This window comes from Camelus bactrianus, chromosome 5 (assembly GCF_048773025.1).
Source record: "Camelus bactrianus isolate YW-2024 breed Bactrian camel chromosome 5, ASM4877302v1, whole genome shotgun sequence".
In the NCBI taxonomy this organism is placed as follows: Eukaryota; Metazoa; Chordata; class Mammalia; order Artiodactyla; family Camelidae; genus Camelus; species Camelus bactrianus.
Genome location: NC_133543.1, coordinates 37,576,672 through 37,596,084, shown reverse-complemented (window position 1 = coordinate 37,596,084; position 19,413 = coordinate 37,576,672). Strand labels below are relative to the sequence as shown.

At 36.9% G+C, this 19,413-nt stretch overlaps 1 protein-coding gene across 3 annotated transcripts; it reads left to right on the top strand.

The window, feature by feature from the left end:
* The first annotated feature begins 489 nt into the window (after window positions 1-489).
* On the top strand, window positions 490-18,606 carry NMI (N-myc and STAT interactor). 3 transcript variants are annotated; one of them, XM_074363664.1, is made up of 10 exons: window positions 490-615; window positions 713-883; window positions 1,972-2,049; window positions 7,563-7,652; window positions 8,454-8,549; window positions 10,586-10,748; window positions 13,493-13,599; window positions 13,687-13,873; window positions 15,986-16,092; window positions 16,849-18,606. In XM_074363664.1, exons 4-10 carry the CDS (start codon window positions 7,569-7,571, stop codon window positions 17,032-17,034), a joined length of 930 nt encoding a protein of 309 aa, XP_074219765.1. In that variant the 5' UTR covers window positions 490-615; window positions 713-883; window positions 1,972-2,049; window positions 7,563-7,568; the 3' UTR covers window positions 17,035-18,606. The 3 variants fall into 3 exon arrangements, with proteins under 3 accessions (XP_074219765.1, XP_074219764.1, XP_074219766.1); XM_074363663.1 differs by having other exon boundaries at window positions 1,830-2,049; XM_074363665.1 differs by lacking the exon at window positions 1,972-2,049.
* The last annotated feature ends 807 nt before the right edge of the window (window positions 18,607-19,413 follow it).

Sequence of the window (19,413 nt, the reverse complement as noted above, 5' to 3'; positions counted from 1 at the left end):
TAAATGACTATACAGCACTATAAAACTAGAATTTATGTCTGGAAGTCATTTTGATACATCTCTTCCCTGACCTCTATTTACCATCAAGTACAGCTGTGGGGTGGCTCTTTGTGTAGGATTAAGAAACATTGCAGTTCTTCAAATAAACCAGATGTTTTCCATTTCAAAGGAAAAGATCACACCTAGTGAAGTTTTTATTTATAAGCGTCACAACAAAACAAAAGATTATAAGGAAACTTTCAAGGGACATGGGGTCACAGGAACCAACTGAACACCACAGCTTTCCCAACTACGCGGGAAGTTACAAAGGACAAACACAAAAGTTGACTTTGGGCTGGCTTCAAAAATTTGTAGATTAAGGTTATAATGAGCAATAAATTACAGTGAAAATTACATTTTGAATTTATTTGGTTTCTATCCCCTTTTCCAGTACTCCCTGCAATTCACACACAAAGGAGTAATTTTTAAAACATGTCCTAAAATTAGTGTCTATTGAAGCTTCAGGAATACTTTGGGGATAGACTTCCTCAAAACAAAAACAAAACTACTACGTTTTAAAGAATTGAAAGTGAAACTAGGTATAACTTGTTCGTGACTAATCATCGGGGACAACAGGTTTGGTATTCGAGCAGTGGCTAGATTTAAAGAAAGTCATCATTTGATTACTTTTCTTTTCACTTTTTCTTTCTGTCTTTCTTTCTTTTTCCCAAAGGAACCAAACTGTTGATCGGGGGACACCCACTTGAAAAAGGCACAAGACGCTTCTGGACTAAGCAGCGCCGGGCCGGCCGCGGGGTTCCAGCGACTCCCGCGGGCGCTCCATCCGGGCGCCGCCGGCGAAGTTTCCGGGAACCAGGGCGCGGCGCTCGGCCGGCGGAGGCGGGTGAGTGGGCGCCCTGCTCCAGTGCTGTCATCCCTGCTCCTAATAGTCCCGGGCTGGAGAGGCCGTGGGTGGCGGCGAGGCGGGTTCCGCGGGGTCGGGGACCGCGTTGGGGGGAAACGCCCCGCCGGCCGAGAGCGTGGGGGCGGCGGCTCTGCGCCCCGCAACCCCAAGGTCCACAGCCGCGCCCCTGCGCTGCCCGCTGCGGGGGTCACGGGGACCGCACAGCCACTGAGGGGGAGCGCGCGTCCCCGGGCTCACGGGGCCTTCTCCCTGCAGTCCTGGCCTCTGACCCCGTCTCCTTTGCTTTGCTTCGCTTCGCTTCAGAAATTGAAACTAAAAATGCTTTGTTTCCTCACTGTTCATATAGTGTCTCTGGAGATCGTTCTGAGGAAAACAGATTCCTTAAGGATTTTTACTTTCTTGGTAGGCGCAGGGTTTGGCCCTCCGTGCCTCACTTTTTGGAATATGCAGAGATTTTTCTTGAAAGAGACATCCAAAAGAAAATGTGATGTTTTCCTGTCCGTAAAACATGCGTGAATCAAAACAAACAAACAAACAAACAAACACTATATCTGCACATCACCATTTTATTAATCATCATCTCCTTTTCCCCTTCCTTCGCCTAATTTCATTTCTTTTTGCTGCCAGGCATGCATATGGGAAGATTCGCTTCTGTCAGGCCAGGCACCACAGTGATACGAATATGTTAGGGAAATAGGTGGTAAATGAGTGGAGGTGATTTGTATTGTTTTTTTCATTCTCTGCTATAACAAATCACCTCGGATTTAGTGGCTTAAAAACTGCGTTTATTATCTTAAAATTCTGTGGGTTAGAAGGCCAAATTGGGGGGGGGGTTGTCACTGGGCTAAAATCATGGTGTCTGCAGGGCTGTCTTCCTTTCTGGAGGCTAATGGGGTGGGTGAGTCTGTTTCCTTGTCTTTTCCAGCTTCTCTAGGCTGCTCAACTCCTTCGGCTCAGTGGTGCCCTTTTCTCCATCTTCAAAGCCGGCGTGGGTTGCATCTGACTATTCTTCCGTTGTCACATCTCACTCTGATTCTGCTCTTCTGCCTTACTCTTTGACTTTGAAGAGGACCCTGGTGATTACATTGGTCCCCACCAATAATCAAGGAAGAGCTTCATATTTTAAAGTCAGCTGAATAGCAAACGTAAGTCAGTCTACAACGTTATTTCTCCTTTGCAATGTAGCTAACATATTTGCAGATTCTGGAGATTAGGAAGTGGACATCTTTAAGGAGGCCATTCTGTCTACAATCTGATTGCATGAAAGAAAAGCCATTAGTGTACATCTCATTCATGCAAAGAGGGAAAGTATTCAGATACTAGATATTCTGTAAGAAGTTCTGGGGATATTATGTAGTAGACCATTTATATGAGTTAAATATACTACTGACAGCCTTTATTATAAACTCTTAAGAATATAGACCTTAAAAAAAAACAGTTAAATAATGTAGCAGTTTCTGCTTTCTGGAAATGTAATAAGAGAACTTCATATGCCTGGTATGTCCTGAGCAGAAAAAATACCTGAGTCAAGATAACACAATTGTATAAATATTGAGTGTTTTCAGTATGTGAACTTGTGCTCTGAATGAATACAAAGAGGAGTGGACATGGTCCCTGGCCTCAAGGTCATGACCATCTAGTAACAGAAAATGACACAGCTACACAAATAATTAAATCTCCCCAGAAGAGATGATAAGAGGAGAAGTAGCATCATTTGGGGAAATCAGAAAAGTCTTCAAGAATCTGGGGGGGGGGCAGATTTTGGAATGGATGCTGAACAGTAGGACTTCGTTAGGTGGAAATTAAGGTTGGGAGGGGAAGAAGGATGTGACACTGAGGGACAGGAGGGAGAAGAGAAACCCTTAGAGTGTTCGGTGTGGTCAAGGGACTTAGTCCAGAAGTTGTCTAAATAAGACTAGAAAGTAACTTAGGGTTAGATTGTGTAAGACCTTGGGTGAATGTCGTTATAATGATTCTGCAATTGTTGATGCAGTGGAGAGCTACTACTATATATCTTTTTTATTTTTAAACCCTCTCAAACTTACAGAAAATTTGCAAGTAACAACTTTTCTGTTTCCTGAGTTATTTGAGAGTAGGTCTCCAACTTTGTGACCCATTACTCTGGAATTCTTGAGTGTATATTTCCCACAAAAAAGGTATTCTCTACATAACTACAATACAGTGACCAAATCAGGATGTTAATATTGATACATTACTGCCATCTAATCCTTAGATCCAATTCAGATTTTGCCAGTTGTCCCAATAATATCCTGTATAACAAAAGGACCCAGTTCAGAATCATGCATTGCATTTAGTTGTAATGTCTTAGTATCCTGTCTGGAACAGTTTCTCAGTCTTTGCTTGGCTTTCATGAACTTGGCACTTTTGAAGAGAACAGACCAGTTGTCTCCTATTTCCTCATGTTTAGATTTAGCTTATGCATCTTTGGCAGGAATATCATAGAAGTCATGCTGTGTTCTCAGTGTACTTATCATACATCAGATGATTTTGATGTATCCCATTATTTACCCTGATTACTTCATTATGGTGGTGTCTGCCGGGTTTCTTCACCGTAAAGTTACTGTTTTCCCCTTTGAAATTAACAAGTGTTTTGTAGGGAAGTATTTCTTCTGTCTGTTTATGTTTTGTTTTGGAAAGCTTTAGTCATAGTAGCCCCAAATTGTAAACAACCAAATATCCATCAACAAGAGAATGGAAAAGCAAATTGTGGACTACTTATGCGTGGAATACTATACAGCAATAAAAAAGAACAAACTACTAATACATGCAATAACATGGACAAATCTCCAAAACATGTTGAGTTTAAAACTCTAGCACATACAAAAGGATACATACTAAATCATTCTACTTATATGAAGTTCAAGAACAGGTTGTTCAGTGTAAGGAAACTTTACTTCAATTAAAAAAAATCATTTCTTGAGGACAAACTATGTCCCTGGCACCCTTTTGGATACTGTTTTGGTAGCATTCCAGGGGAACTAGGGCATACTCTAGACAACAAAACAAAAACCACAGCCCTTGTGGTGCTTATGTTCTTGTAGTCAGCTTGATGTGTTTAGTGCAAAAGGACAAGCTGATATTTATCCCCATTGAAGTTGTTGATCTCCTTCAAGGGCTTGTCAATGCCAGGACTGGTGAGTCCATAAAACATGTAACCAAGTGATTGGGGTTGCATTGGAATTTGGTTAGCAGTACTTGTGGGTAATTATTTTGAAACACCTAAATGGTCCTTTCCTCACCAAAATTTCAATCAATCAATCTCTCTATCTCTCTCTGTCTATCTGTCTGTCTGTCTATCTATCTATCTATCTATCTATCTATCTATCTATCTATCTGTCTATCTCATCTTACTACATAGTTATCTAGTATGGACTCAATAGTTCTCTATTTTACTTAGTGGATTTAATTATTACTATCATTATTTATTTTGATGATTAATTTATTCCCAGGTTTGGCCAGCAAGAAGCAGCTCAGGTTGGACTCTGTGTTCTTCTGACATATCCTCATCATTTTTTTTTTTTAGCACTTCTTGCTTTCTGGTGCCATAAGATGCGTATGTCGCATTTGTCCTGTCCCAGTCTTAGGATCAGCCATTTCTCTGAATAGCCTTGGTTCCTGGTAGCTGAGAAACCAAATTCTGGGTGCTAGGTGTGCTCATTGCTATTGTCTTTGCTTCCAGGCCCTTTCAGCAGACAGAGCTGGGGAATATATATCTCACACACATACATACACACTTAAATCTATATTTAAATTTCTGAATTTTTTATCAATCTATCATAAATCATGAGATTATATAGATATCTCCAGTTCCAATTCATAGCATTCATTCTGTTTTTCTCCCTTTCCATATTTACAGTCACCTTCTCTGACAGTGAAAACCAGACTCCTATTGTCTCCCTATATTTACTTACTTGATAAATCAATCCCCCTTATGTGCCTTTGGCCCCTGGGAGCTTCAGTCTCATCTTATGTATTTCCTGCCCCAGTTGTAGAAGCAGCCATTGCTCAAAGGAGCCCTGGTTCCTTTTATTGGAGAATAGATCAGAAACTAAGATGTGTGTGCTACATGACTCCCTCTCTTCTCCATTTTTATTGAGAAATAATTGACATATATCACTGTATAAGTTTATAGCACAATGGTTTGACTCATGTATATTACAAAATGATTACCACAATAAGTTCAGCTAACATCTGTCTTGTCATATAGACACAATAAAAAGAAATGAAAGAAAAAAGGGGAAAAATTTCTCTTTATGATTAGAACTCTTAGGATTTACTCTCTTAACTTTCCTGTGTATCATGTGGCAGCTTTAGCTATAGTCATCATGTTGTACATTACATCCTGCTACTTATTTATCTTATAACTGGAAGTTTGTACCTTTTGACCACCTTCCTCCTATTCCCATTCCCCCTGACCCTCTGCCTCCAATAACTACAAATCTGAACTTTTTTCTATGAGTTTTGTTGTTTTGTTTTTTTGATTCTCCATGTAAGTGAGATCATGTAATATTTGTCTTTTTCTGTCTGACTTATTTTACTTAGTGTAATGCCTTCAAGGTCCATTCATGTTGCTGCAAATGGTAGAATCTCCTTGTTTTTTACGGCTGAATAATATCACTGTGTGTGTGTATGTGTGTGTATATACACACACACACGCACACACACACACACACACACACACATATATATATGCCACAACTTCTTTATCTATTCATTCATCCATTGTTGGACATTTAGGTTATTTCCATGCCTTGGCTATTGTAAATAATGCTGCAGTGAACAGGAGGTACAGATGTCTTTTCAAGTTAGTTTTTTTTTCCCTTTGAATGTATTCCTAGAGGTGAAATTGCTGGATCATACCAAACTAAAGAGCTTCTGTGTAGCAAAAGAAACCATAAACTTTTGTGAAAAGACAACCTATGGAATGGCAAAAAATATTTCGAAACCATATATCTGATAAGGGGTTAATATCCAAAATATATAAAGAACTCAGACAACTCAATAACCAAAAAATGAAATAACTCAATTAAAAAATGGGCAAAGGACCTGAATAGACATTTCTCCAAAGAAGATAGATGAAAGGCCAACAGGCATATGAAAAGATGCTCAACATCACTAGTCATTAGTGAAATGCAAATTAAAACCCCATGAGATACCACCTCATATCTGTTAGAATACCCATCATCAAAAAGACAAGTGGATAACAAATCCTGGCTGGCATGGATGTGGAGAAAACGGAATCCTTGTACACTGTTGGTGGGAATGTAAATTAGTGCAGCCACTATGGAAAACAGTATGGAGGGTTTTCAAAAAATAAAAAGTAGAACTACCACAAGACCCCTTTTTTTTGACACTGCTTGTGTTCACATGGAGTAAACTAAGACATGACTAATTTTTTGCTAGTCTACTATTTTATTTTTAAAGAGGAATATGTGTCTTTCCTGTTTCTTTTGTAGGAATAGTGAGGATTTAGTCACTTGAAATCTTGGAAGATTGTGTTAATAGATACATTTTTAATGAGCTTTTAAAACAATAAAAACCAGTGTGATATTCCTTGTCTCATATTTGATCTCGGTCCTCTTCATCTTAGCAAATTCATATGCAGGCAAGGGTTCTTAACTTTTTTGGTCCCAGTCTGATAAAGCCTGCGGACCTTTCTCAAACAAAGAAAAAAGTTCTTAAATAGTATAAAACAAAATACATAGAACAATAAGGGAAACCAATTATACTGAAATATGATTATCAGATTTTTTAAAAGCCAATTTTAATATAGTAATATATATTAATATACTACAGTTTATTACAAGACCTAGTCATATGTTTAATGACTGTCATAATTTTGAAGCAAGATTAAACACAAACAATGATTCAGGATATCTGGAACAGTTAAAATATTTTATGAAAATAACTGTGCCATCTCAGTGACTTTTGTCACACATGCAGCAAGTACTATGTGGCTTGTCACCTATATTCATATTTGAAGGGAATGCTAAGCTTCAGTCAGAGGTTATTAGAAATAAAGATGTAATTTTTTTCCTGTCCAAGTGTATGGACTCAGGGGAAGGATTTGTGAAAACTCCAGGTAAGAACCCCTGTATGTATAGAGGAAGGGTGTTGGGAGGTCTTTTTACCCCATTTATATTTGGGGGTATAATAGGGAGAATTAAATATTTAAATAAAAACCTTTGAAGAAGTCTGGAAGATCAAAATAATAGTCTTTTAAAATGGAGCATTATGTGAACTACAAAGGAATGTTTTTTAAATTAATTAACTAATTGATTATTGAAGTATAGTCAATTACAATGTATCAATTTCTGATATACAGCACAGTGTCCCAGTCTTGCGTATACATACATATATTTGTTTTCATATTACAAAGGAATGTTAATACTCATATTTTCTACTATGGTGTTGAAAAGCAAAGGATTTTTAGAACTCCTTAATATATTTATAGATGTGAAAGTTATTTGAAATATATAGACTTTGTGTATAAGTAACATGATAATAAAGACTTGTTGATAGGAAAAAAAGATACAGCGAAGAAGAGATGTTTCATCTGTAAAAGGATAAAAGTTATTTTTTCTTGAGCTTATGTGTATATACTATTTTAAAGTATTTATTTTTTTATAATAATTAGGAAATCATGGCAGCCAATGAAGATAACAAAAAACAAGCTCTTAAGGAGTGTTGTCTAGATGAAGAATTTACGCGAGATGAACAAAACCAGGTAAAAAGGAACAATTACTGAGTACTATTAAGAATTAACTTATATCTATTAGTTTTGCAGTGAGGCATGTTTTATATGTCTTTGTCCAACATTAACTTGAATTTGGGAGAGTAGTGGGGTTTTCAAGTTTTTTTTTACTTCCATCATTCAAGACTTACAAGAAGAACAGTATTTCTATTCCTTCTCTTACATGGCTTGCAACATTACCTGCTTTTTCACCTCCTCTCTCATTTCTCTGATTTGCCCCTAGAAGTTAAGATCTTAGTTAGCAATTATCTGATCAGACCCAAGAGGGAATGGAGGCTCAGGTAGCTTAAACCAATTACCCAAGGCCATGTCTGGCATGTTAAGGCAGCTGTACTGTGGGAATCACAGCAAAAAAAAATCTAATTGCCCCAGAGTAACATATGTCCACAATTACAGTGCAATTTAAAAGTCATATTGGAGTCACAAATAGCTAGGAAAAGAGTTGATAGAGTGTTGAATTATCAGAAGATTTGGGTCTTAATCCTTGCTCTACTACAGATATTTCTGTGACTTTGGTCTAGTGTGAAAGGTGGTTTCCCTGTTTGCATAATGGAGATAATAATCCTTGGCAGTGGTAGGCATCTTGACAGGTGATGACGTAAAACATTCAACAAATGTATTATTCACATAATCATATTTATTCTGAGACTGTCTAAAGTCTTATTTTGCCTTCTTCAGAGTGAGAGAAATTTTGCTTCTTTAATTCATTTAGAAAAATGAGGTCAGGGCTGTTTAAATTTTAGGTGCTTTTCCTTTTTCTTTTTTTTTTTTTAGAAATTAATTGATGAAATTGCAAAGGAAAATATTCTGTTAACAGAGGAGATCCAAAAACTTGAAGCTGAATTACAAGAGGCCACCAGAAATTCCCAGGTACCCCTTTAATTATTTTATGTATTGCATTTTTAACAGACCCTATTTTTCAGAAAAAGCAATTTAATTATGCAGAATTCATTTCTAAAATATTATGATCATCCATGACACCATGGTTTGCAATAGCCCCAAACTGAAAACAACCCAACTATCGCTTCATAGTAGAATAAATTAATAAATTTGGGTGTATTCACACAATGAGAATGAACAGCTTGCAACTACATGCAGTAACATGGATGACTTTCCTCAACACTGTGAATAAAAACAGTGGTGAATTTGAAAAGATAACAGAGGGCCTGCCGTATGCTTTCGTTTAAATATAGTACAAAAGCAGAATATTATAAGTTGGTACGGTGGTTACTCTTAGAGGCAGTTAGGATCTGGAAGGGACCACAAGAGGGCCTCTAGGGTGTTGGTCTTGTTCTGATTATTGATCTGTATGGTGATCATAGATGTGTGATCACCTTGTGAAATTTCATCTTGCTGTATGTTTATGTTAATACACTTTATAATATTTATGTATATGTTAATACAAAAGCAAAAAAAAGGTGGTCATTATCAATCACTTTTGGATTAAATTCTTGGTCTTCTCACTAAGTTCCTTTGTTGTTCTCCTCATCCAAGTTATTTAAATAAGTTTCACTGTTTAAAAAAATTGGACCTATATCTTCACCATTTAAATTCTCTTCTAAATTTTCCTGTATTTGAATTAGACATAACTTTCACTCCTTTTTTCTTCATAACAATCCAGATTGTTAAGAAAAATACTTACTTCAAACAATTTGAATGCTTAAAACATTATCACTTTTTGTTTCTGAAATGAAGGGTAAGACATCACTATCAGGAAGTGTGGTTTCCTGTGTTTGTGAGACTTAGAGAAGCTCTGCTGAGATTCTGGTTATTTTTCAGACTGAATTCAGTCAGAATCCTTTCAGTCCTACAATGCAAAGGGCCTTGGCAACCCAGTGCACTCTGCTGGTCCACTTCACAGAGGATTGAAACTTGGGTCCAGAAAGCATGAGTGAATTGCTCCCTGCCACAGTGTGCCCAGGACGAGAAGCAGGCACTCTCAGTCTCCAGAAAGCTCTCAACTTCTCAGGGTATACTGGGTATTTCTACATTATTAGGAAACTCCCTGCTTTTTCTCAAGACATGGCAGATTGTTTTGAAATTGGACATATGCTAAATCAGAAGTTCTACTGAATTTACATGTGAAGACATAGAATAAGTGCCAGATTAGATCAAATGACTCACTGGATATTTCTAATCTTTTTGTGAGTCTCTTCGATAACACTTTTTCCTTCAGCATGTAAAATAACCATGGGAAATAGAAATGCAAACACCCGACTCATTTGTGCATTTATGTGAGGTTGTATGTGTCTACTAACCCCAGTTATTTTCAGCAGCTAAGTATAACCACTTAACTTTATCCTCCAGGTTGCAAATCTTATTTGTAGTGTCCCTTCACATTTTTACAAACCTAAATTTTGGCAATCGTTAAAAAATTGATGAGCAGGTATTGGGAAAGCGGGAATTTAAATTTGATAAATTTTAAGTCATTAAATTCAGAAGTCTTCTTTTTGGATGAAACTATCTGGGTTTGCTGTCAGAATAACCATGGCATATGCCCAACTCTTTGCAATGAGGGTAGACATGCTGTGTAGTGACTTCCTTGTGAGATAGCCTATTATTGGCACAGTTGTTTGAAAGGTACTTGTAGGCTTTAGGATTAAACACCACACAATACTGACCAGTTAAAACATTGATTAGAAAAAGTGAGAGATTATATACTTAGAATGTCATCTGTGAAACAGTATTAAAGGATCAGCATCTGATTACCTGACTGAGTGCTTACGTGGGAAGAAACAATTACTAAAGACATTAAAGAAATTAAAGATTAATAATCCCACATTCAGTATTCTGTGGGATTCTGAAGTCAGTGAAGAGTGAGTTATTGGATGATCGAATCATATTATCATTTGAAAGACTTGTTATTTCTTGTCTTGATTTTAATCAAACATTTCTGTTTGAATTAGATTAACGAGGATATTCCTGAAACAAAGATAAAGTTCACGTCTGTAGAGAATCCTGAGAGTGACAGCCAGTTTTCAAATATCTCCTATTCGTGTCAAGTGAGCTCAAAAGTCCCTTATGAGCTACAAAAAGGACAAGCCCTTATCACCTTTGAAAAAGAAGAAGGTAAGGCTAATATTCAAAAATTTGACTGGTTACCTTTGGAAAGCAATGGAACTTTCAAAGAGTTTTCATAGGTGTTCGGCCATTGCTTTACAATTTTTACATAAACCATTTCATCTCATCCTCATAGTGACACCCAGAGGTAGGTATGATTATCCCCGTTTTACACATGAGAAAACTGACTCTGAGACATTAGGTGACTTGAATATGGTCACTCATTCAGAACATGACACCTCTGGGACTCAAGCCCAGGTGTTGTGATATCCAATACCAGCATCCTTCTACCGCACCTGTTACCTGCAAATGATAATACTAGTGGTAAGGTTTCAATGAAGCAGAACTCTACACAGTTCTGAGAGAGTTCTTACAAACGTTATCTCATTTTATACTCACATGACTCCATGAAAATAATAGGAGAGGGGAAATACTGTTTTCACTTTACAGCTGAGAAAACAGATTCTCAGGTGGTTAAGTGATTTGCTTAAAGGCACAGGACCTGTGAATGGAAAGAGCCCCAAAGGCAGACATTTGAGGTGGGACCTGATGTTTGCTAAGTCCGCCATGGTATGGGACCCTTTTGAGAGCTGGGGGCACCTTAATGAGGAGAATCTGGCTTTGAGTGCCAGCTTTGCCCCTATCTAGAAGTGTGATTTGGGTTGGGTTCTTTATAAATCTCAGATTTTTATGATCGGCTTTGTGACAATACCTACCTCAGGGGGTTGCTTTGAGTATTAAATGAGAAATACTGATGAAATACTTAGCACAGTGTCTGATACATAATAAACATTTAATAAGTGTTAGCTGTCGTTATTGCTACATGTTAGGAATTTCTCAGATAAGGAAACAGCAGCTAAGATAAGGAAATTGCTCAAGGTCCATACAGGTAATAGGGGAGAGTATAGCTCAGTGGCAGAGCACATGCTTAGCATGCACAAGGTCCTGGGTTCAATCCCCAGTACCTCTGTTAAAAAATAAATAAAAATAAATGACTCTAATTACCTCCCCCCAACAAAAAGAAACAGAAGCCTTCAGAATGCGTTAAAAACAGAATCTAATCATACAGGTAATAAATTGCAGAGCTGAAAGCCAATCCCCAAGGACCCTTGTACTTTCTACTGGACCAACATTCCTTGAGCAGTCCACCATCTGGGTCTTCGTTCTCATACTTGCAAAGTTATAGGTAGGATCAGATCTTTCAGTGCTCGGATGCTGGTTTGTAACCTGGTTTGTTACTATAGCCTGAAAATAAGTGTTAAAGAGAAAGGCATTCTGGCAGGTCAGTATATGCATATACTGTTTGCTCTCCCTGGGTCCACTCCTGCAGCTGAGGGTGGAGGGGAAGACTAAGACTTGTTGGCAGTTGGTAGTGGTAACTGAGATATAACTGAAAGAAACGAGGATTTGGGAAGCAGGGGATTCTGTACAGGAATTACCTGAGGATGCTGGGAATAGGATTTTCTTCAGAAACAGCCGCATCACTGCTTCCACCCTTGATATGGCTCTAAGGTTCTGCTCTCCTGGGACAACTTTGGGCTTTTACACAATTAAAAGTGTTGGCTTTTGATCGTCTGAGTCACAAAAGTTGAAACATAGGTGGTTCCTCTCAGCTGTGTCAGATCACCAGATGTTGAGGTTTGAGGGGTGGAGGAGATTGGGAGGAAATGATCATCATCTAAGTATTACTTAGTTAATATTCTCTATTATTGTTGCTTGTTGTCATTAACGAAAAAAAACCCTATAATTCAAATTGTAGAATCATATCGTGGTGCAGTGAGTCTGAATTCCCACATGACAACGCCCTGTTTTATAGCCCTGTTTCTTGCTTCCTCTAGCTGTGCTATCTGGTTATCAGAAGCACATGTAAGGTTTATAGGACTGGGAGTGGGCATCTCTTGTCTTCATGACAAATTAGAGTAAGCAGCTCCAAATATCAGTGTTGTAAACTTTCATGTCATGCAAGTAAAAATAAACACATACCCACACGCGTTTTAAACTGACACAGAGTTGCTGTTGGATTTCTAATGGTTTTTGGCATAATTATATTACTTAGCCTCTCTATTTGCATGGATAAATTAGGTTTGATAGTTTTATGATCGGTGTATCAAGGCTATCGGCTTTTTAATGAACGATCTCAAGAGCATTTTAGTGAAAGTAGAATTCTTCATTAACTATCACCAAAAAAGAAGACTCACTCTGATTTTTCAAGCCTATGTGTTGTTTAATATGTAATCCTTGGGAAAGACCGAGACAAGAACAAATGTTTATTTCTATGGTGCTTATAACATATTAAGGAGGGGTGACAAATGATAAATAAGATTAATTGTCATAATGATACTGACTTACAAAAGTTTTCCCAGCTTACTCAACGTGGAAGAAATTTCTGGCTGTGTTTGAATGTACTAAGAGAATTCTCTGGTAATTCTGTCAGCAGTGGAAAGAAAGGGTATGTGGCTGTACTGAAGTAACATATGAATTTCTGAAGAATTATCAAGCTTATCTCCTAAGAGATGAATCTAGAACTTGATAAGAATTTCTACATTGTAATTTTTGCTGATGTATTTTGACATTAACATTATCCTACTGTGGTGCCAAGACTGTTATCACTTAGAAATCCTTAGAAAAATTTAAAAGTTAGATCCTTTAAAATTAAAGAAAATTTAAAATATTCAGGATAATTTGTCATTAAACCAAACGTGTAAAAATGTATTGAAGTATTGGAAATTCATACTTCCCAAATTATTTTTCAGTTGCCCAAAATGTGATCAGAAGGGGGGAACATTATGTGCAGCTGCAGGATGTAAACGTGAAGATGATGGCCAAACCGGTCCCATTAAACTCAGGAGTCAGATTCCAGGTAACATGGTGGTTAAAGCATTTTAGAATTCTGTTGAACATGGACAATTTTCTCATCCATATTTCTGAACATGAAACGATTTCCCAGGTTCACGTAGAAGTGTCTAAAATGAAGGTCAACGTTACTGAAATTCCTGATATATTGCCTGAAAGTCAGATGAGAGACAAGCTAGAACTGAGTTTTTATAAGTCCCGCAACGGAGGCGGCGAAGTGGAGAGCGTGGAGTACGATAAGCAGTCCGGGAGTGCCGTCATCACGTTTGCGGAGAGTGGAGGTACACACGTGCTGAGAAAGTTAAACGGTGCTCTGCCATTTCAGTTATGTCCTGCCACGTCTGAAAGTATCCTTTCTACCTCTTTTATTTGGAATTTATTAGACAACGTAGTAACAGGAGATTTTATTTAACCTTATAAAATGTAGTAAAATAAAATAAGAGTCCTGAAAATGATTTTCCAGAATGCTGCCAAGTATGATACTACAAATAAAAAGTATCTGCATCTTAGTGCATTCTTATTACATGCCAGGCATGGAGCCAGATGTTTGATACATGTATCTCCTCTGATCCTAGCACAGCTGTGGATGTAGGTGTTATATTCATTTTATTGATGAGGAGCCTAAGGTGTAGGCAAGGCATGTGACTTACCCAAGATCACACGGTGTGGGTGTGGTGCAGAAATTTTGAAAAAATACTTAGAAAACTGTCTTCCGTCTCATTTGTTATGACTAACAAGGGTCTCTTAGGTGGAAGGAAACGATTCCACGAAGACAAGGGGGTAAGTAAAAGGAACAGCTGTTCCCTTTTTAGGTAGAAATGGACTTTCACCAAATCATCCTAGGGAGGTTTGCATTCTTAGGATGAAAAATGGAAGACTCTTCAGCTGCTTTTGTTACTATGTTCAACAGATTTTCGATGTAAAAATCCCTTGCTCTAGTTAATCTAGTCTTAGGGCTTCTCCTGGGTTTGCACATGTGATAGAAATCCAACTATATAATTAAAAAACATCGACTGTGGGAGGATAGTATAGGTTAGTGGTAGAGTGTGTGCTTAGCATGCGCGAGGTCCTGGGTTCAATCCCCAGTACCTCTGTTAAAAAATAAATAATAAATAAATAAACCTAATCCTCCCACCACCTCCCTCCCCCACAAAAAACCCAGCAACAAAAAAACATTGGTTAGGTTTTTTCATAATGAAGTAATACATGCTTTTAAAGAAAATTGAAATAATAGAGAACAACATTAATGTAATAAAAATTGAGACATTTCCTTAAATTTCCAAACTTCCCTTTCTTATATTATGTGGTTAGTTAAATGTCTTTCCAGATCTTTCTGGGATTTCTGTATAATATGGTAATTCTATGTTTAATGTTTTGAGGAACTGCCATACTGTTTCCCACATTGACTACCCCATTATGTTCCTCCCAGCAATGTACCAGGGTTCCAATTTCTCCACATCCTCACCGGCAAGGGTCTGTACTCTTAACCACTGTACCATATTATCAATTCAAGGTGGACTGGTGAGAGGAAAAAAACAACAAACTGATTGGACATTCTTAAGAACTGTTTGTGTTAAACTTTATGCAATCTTGACACATTGCCTTTTTCTCCTCTAGGAGAAAAATGCTTTTAAAAATAAATCTGATTATTTTTTGTGTTGGAGGAAACTGATAAAGTTTTATTATTTGCTTTCATGTTTTCTAGATGACATTCAACAGCCCCCCACCTTTGATTAACATCATTATATTGGTTTACAGAATATCATATATTAGTTTTAGGACAATCAAGTAATTATATATATATGTGTGTGTGTGTGTATATATATATAATATAAAATAGTAATATAGTAATTTGCTCTATATATGTGTATACATATATTGTAATATATGTTACACAGTAGTATATGTAGAATGTGTGTGTACATTTATATTGTTATGTGTATCATATACATATATATGTATATATATCATATACATATACATATATCATATACACAGGGAAAGAGTGTATCCTGTCTCTTGCAGTTTCATGTATACTTCTTGAGAGATTGGGACACACTCAGTTTTGTTAGGATGGCTGGGCTACTTTTTGCAGATGGTTGTTGCATTTTATGTAGTTTAAGGTAGGTCTATCTGAGGACACTGCAGCCAGCTGTGCATTAATTGACTGAAAGTTCAAGACAGATGGAGCTATTTTAATCTCATTTTTGTTTGGTCTTATATTTTTCAAAATTATGTACTATGAAGTCTTTAAAGTGGACCATATAGTTTCTTAGAAATCAATCACTCAAGTCACTTTTTACTGTAATAGTGTTGTGTCTGAAGGAAGTTTTAATTTTGGTTAAAAATGTTTATGATATAAAAAAGAATTTTTTTTTATAATTTACTTCTAGTTGCCGACAAGATTTTGAAAATGAAAGACTATCCTCTTTATATAAATCAAAACTGCCATAGAGTTATTGTTTCTCCATACACAGAAACACACTTGAAAAAGTTTCAGGTAATGCCATCTCTTTTCTTTCATTTTGGGAACTTACTGTCCGACCTTACCCAACAAATAATAAAAAGTTGTGAGTCTGTTACTGTTTCAATCTTCTTTGTGAGGGATATCAAAATAGTGTCTTCATATCTGCTTGATGCAGAATGAATTTGTCTTTTTAAAGACTATTTTAATGTCAAACTGTACCTTATTATTTATAACACACTTTTTGAAAAACCTGAAATTACTCAGAGTAAGGCACAATATTTTTATATGTGGAGACATAGCTACATTTTTCTCATGTGTCTACTATTATTGGGCATTAAAAGCAATTCTTCCTGCTCATTTTCTCTGAGATCGTTATCTTTACTCCAACTCTGCTCCTTTTTTTTCCTGTTCCTACTCAGGTATTAAACGGCATCACTATCTACCTAGTCCATGGTCCTGAAAGCTACAATGCATGCCAGCTCTTGGTTTGCTTCACCTCCAGCATTCAGTCACTTGACCTTGTCACTTCCACCCCTGACTCCCTCTCTAACTGGTCTCTCTGGCAGTAGAATTGCCCTCCTTTCCTCTGTTTGTCACAGTGCCACCAGAGTCATCTTTCTGAAACTCACATTCAACTCTGATAATTCTCTTGCTTGAAAAATCTTCCCAAGGCCTCTTGTCTCTCTTAAGATAATGTCCAAAATATTAAGCAGAGCTTATAAATGTAAAGTTTTGCCATTCAAAGCTCTTAGAAAATTTTCTATTTGTCTTTTTTATTTTCCTTCTTAGGTATTTTCAGGAATAGCTAAGAGGACGGTGCTGCTGACAGGAATGGAAAACCTTCAGAAGACAGATGAAGAAACTGTAGAGGATTTCATTAACATTCACTTTCAGCGGGAGAAGAATGGAGGTGGAGAAGTAGAGGTGGTCGCGTGTTCTCTGGGGCAATCTCAGATAGCATACTTTGAAGAATAGACTCATGGAATCATATGAAAATTAGAGCTTCTGCACCCAAATCACTGTCAATGCTTGACAAAAATGAATATCCTTTTCCTTAAAAAAAATTCTTTGGTGTTCAATTATTCTTAGATACAAAATATATTTCTGTTTTTGAATTCTTCCTTGTTTCCAGCTGTGCTGCATGCCTGCAAACATAAGTGCACTGTTATTAAAAACATTTTTGTTCTTAAATTATGTGGGTTGATGCTACATCCGCTGAAATCAACCGTAAGTTATCCAGTTGTCCGCCTGCCATGTTGACTCAACCTGTTGTGGTCTTGTGGGCCAATTCTGTTTCGTACCCAGGTTCATCAATAAGCAGACTTGACTCTTAAACAGTTCCCAAGAGTAATGTTATGTTTAGCAGTTTGTGATTTACATAGACCTTCCTTACTTTTTAAAAGACTTGAAGAGCAATACTCTTCCACTTTACCCAGCATTTCGTTCCACAGCTCCAAAGCTGCTTCTCAGAGCCAAGTGTGATCTTTTTCTTGAACTTTCTTTCACCGAGAGTGCCAAGTGTCCCCTTATTACTTTGAAGACATCTCCTCTCCAAACTGAATTTGTAAAGACCAGAATTTTCTTTTACACTTATAATGGAAAGAATCAATTTAAGGGACTGAAAACCTTGGAATTAAGAGAGAGAGAAATGCAAAGCTAGGGGCTGACCCCACGTTGTGCCAGATGCTGGAGAATGAATGCCTGAAGGTCAAAACACTGTGCCTGCCCCTCAGGGGCTTAAAATTTAGTCAGAGAGAAATGGAGTTTATTAGCATCCGACTGTTTTTAAATTGCAGAAACTGTAACGGTAAAATTCAAGACTCCTATCAGAGAAGGTAAAATCCTCTTGGGTAAAGAATGTTTGGACCGCTTTTATCCTAATATGGTATGTTTCATAAGAGCCAACAGCAGAATTAAATTCATATTAAAATGCTGGCAGAAATGAAGTGCTTTTAGAAAAAAGTCTAAACCTAAACCTATCCAGTGCTGCCTGCCATCTAAAATAAACAAAGAGAAAAGCTGAAAAAAAAAAGGCTTGGTTTTGCTTTTGAAATTTTATTTTTAGGTATTCAAGTTGTTATGTTATCATCAAAAGTACTTATTACTCTCACATTTCTCTTTGGAATAAGAAATGGTGCCTAAAAACTGGGCAGTTTATAATAAATCTTCATATTCACCATTTAAGGAAAAAAAAACTCTCATTGTGTCAGTTGTTCTTTGGAAATAATAAAATTATTTCAAGTTCCCCAATATATTAAGAAGAACAATTTAAAGACCTTATTTAATTTCAATTGGTACAGTCTCACTAGCACAGAGGGTGTCAAATTTAGTTCGTGGCTGACTGCCAATCAGAAATAACTTTTTCCTGATATTTAGGACAAGGTTGGAAACAGTCACTTGTTTTGGGCAGTAAAATAGATAATTTCATTCGATTTTAAATTTTCATGATGGTTTTGATGAATGTTACTTATCCTGGAAAATTATACTTTTCCCTTGGGTTCCTTTCACCATTCCACCTAAGTGATCTGACTAAAACTCAGAAATCAAGCATTGGCTCTCCTGCTTATTTCCAGTTTTAGAGATTTCACGGGAGGAAATGTGTCTTTGAAAATTTACCAGAAGATACTGTATTGACTATTTAACATCTTGCATATTACATTAGGAAGCCTTCAATTGTGTGTCCAGCATGAAATAGCTCCAATTATTAATGTTTACAATGTTGTTTACAATGATGTATCAATTTCTGGTGTACAGCACAATACTTCAGTCATATAGGAATATACATATATTCGTTTTCATATTCTTTTTCACCATAAGTTACTACAAGATACTGAATTCCCTGTGCTATACAGTATAAACTTGTTTCTCTATTTTATGTGTAGTAGTTAATATCTGCAAATCTTGAACTCCCTATTTATCCCCAATTTGCATTTCTTTAACGACTAATGATGTTGAGCATATTTTCATGTGCATATTATCCATTCAAGAATCTGCTTTGATAAAATGTCTATGCAATTTTTGTCCATTTTTAAATTGGGTTATCTTCTTATTTTTGAGTTGTAAGAGTTCTTTGTGTACTCTGAATACAAATCCCTATCAGATGTGTGATTTGCAAATATTTCCATGGTGTTCTTTTAATCTAGTGGTTTGGATATATTAGTCAGGGTCTGCTAGGTGATATTGCTGAAAAACATTCAGGAGCTTCAAAGTTTTATTTCTCATTCATGTAAATTCTGTTGTGGGTCCAGGCAACTCCCTTGTACAACTGTGTTCTGTTTGTTGGCTCAGTGTCGCATGTTCCCTTCAGTACATGCTTTTATGAGCACTAAGGCAGAGAGTACGTTGGAGACACTT

What these genes read in the sequence shown, in the direction of transcription:
- NMI (XM_074363665.1), top strand. Translation starts at nt 7,569, where the DNA reads ATGGCAGCCAATGAAGATAACAAAAAACAAGCTCTTAAGGAGTGTTGT. An exon ending in AGGCCACCAGAAATTCCCAG is followed by an intron (nt 8,550 to 10,585) that starts GTACCCCTTTAA and finishes TGTTTGAATTAG; the next exon opens with ATTAACGAGGATATTCCTGA. An exon ending in ACTCAGGAGTCAGATTCCAG is followed by an intron (nt 13,600 to 13,686) that starts GTAACATGGTGG and finishes ACGATTTCCCAG; the next exon opens with GTTCACGTAGAAGTGTCTAA.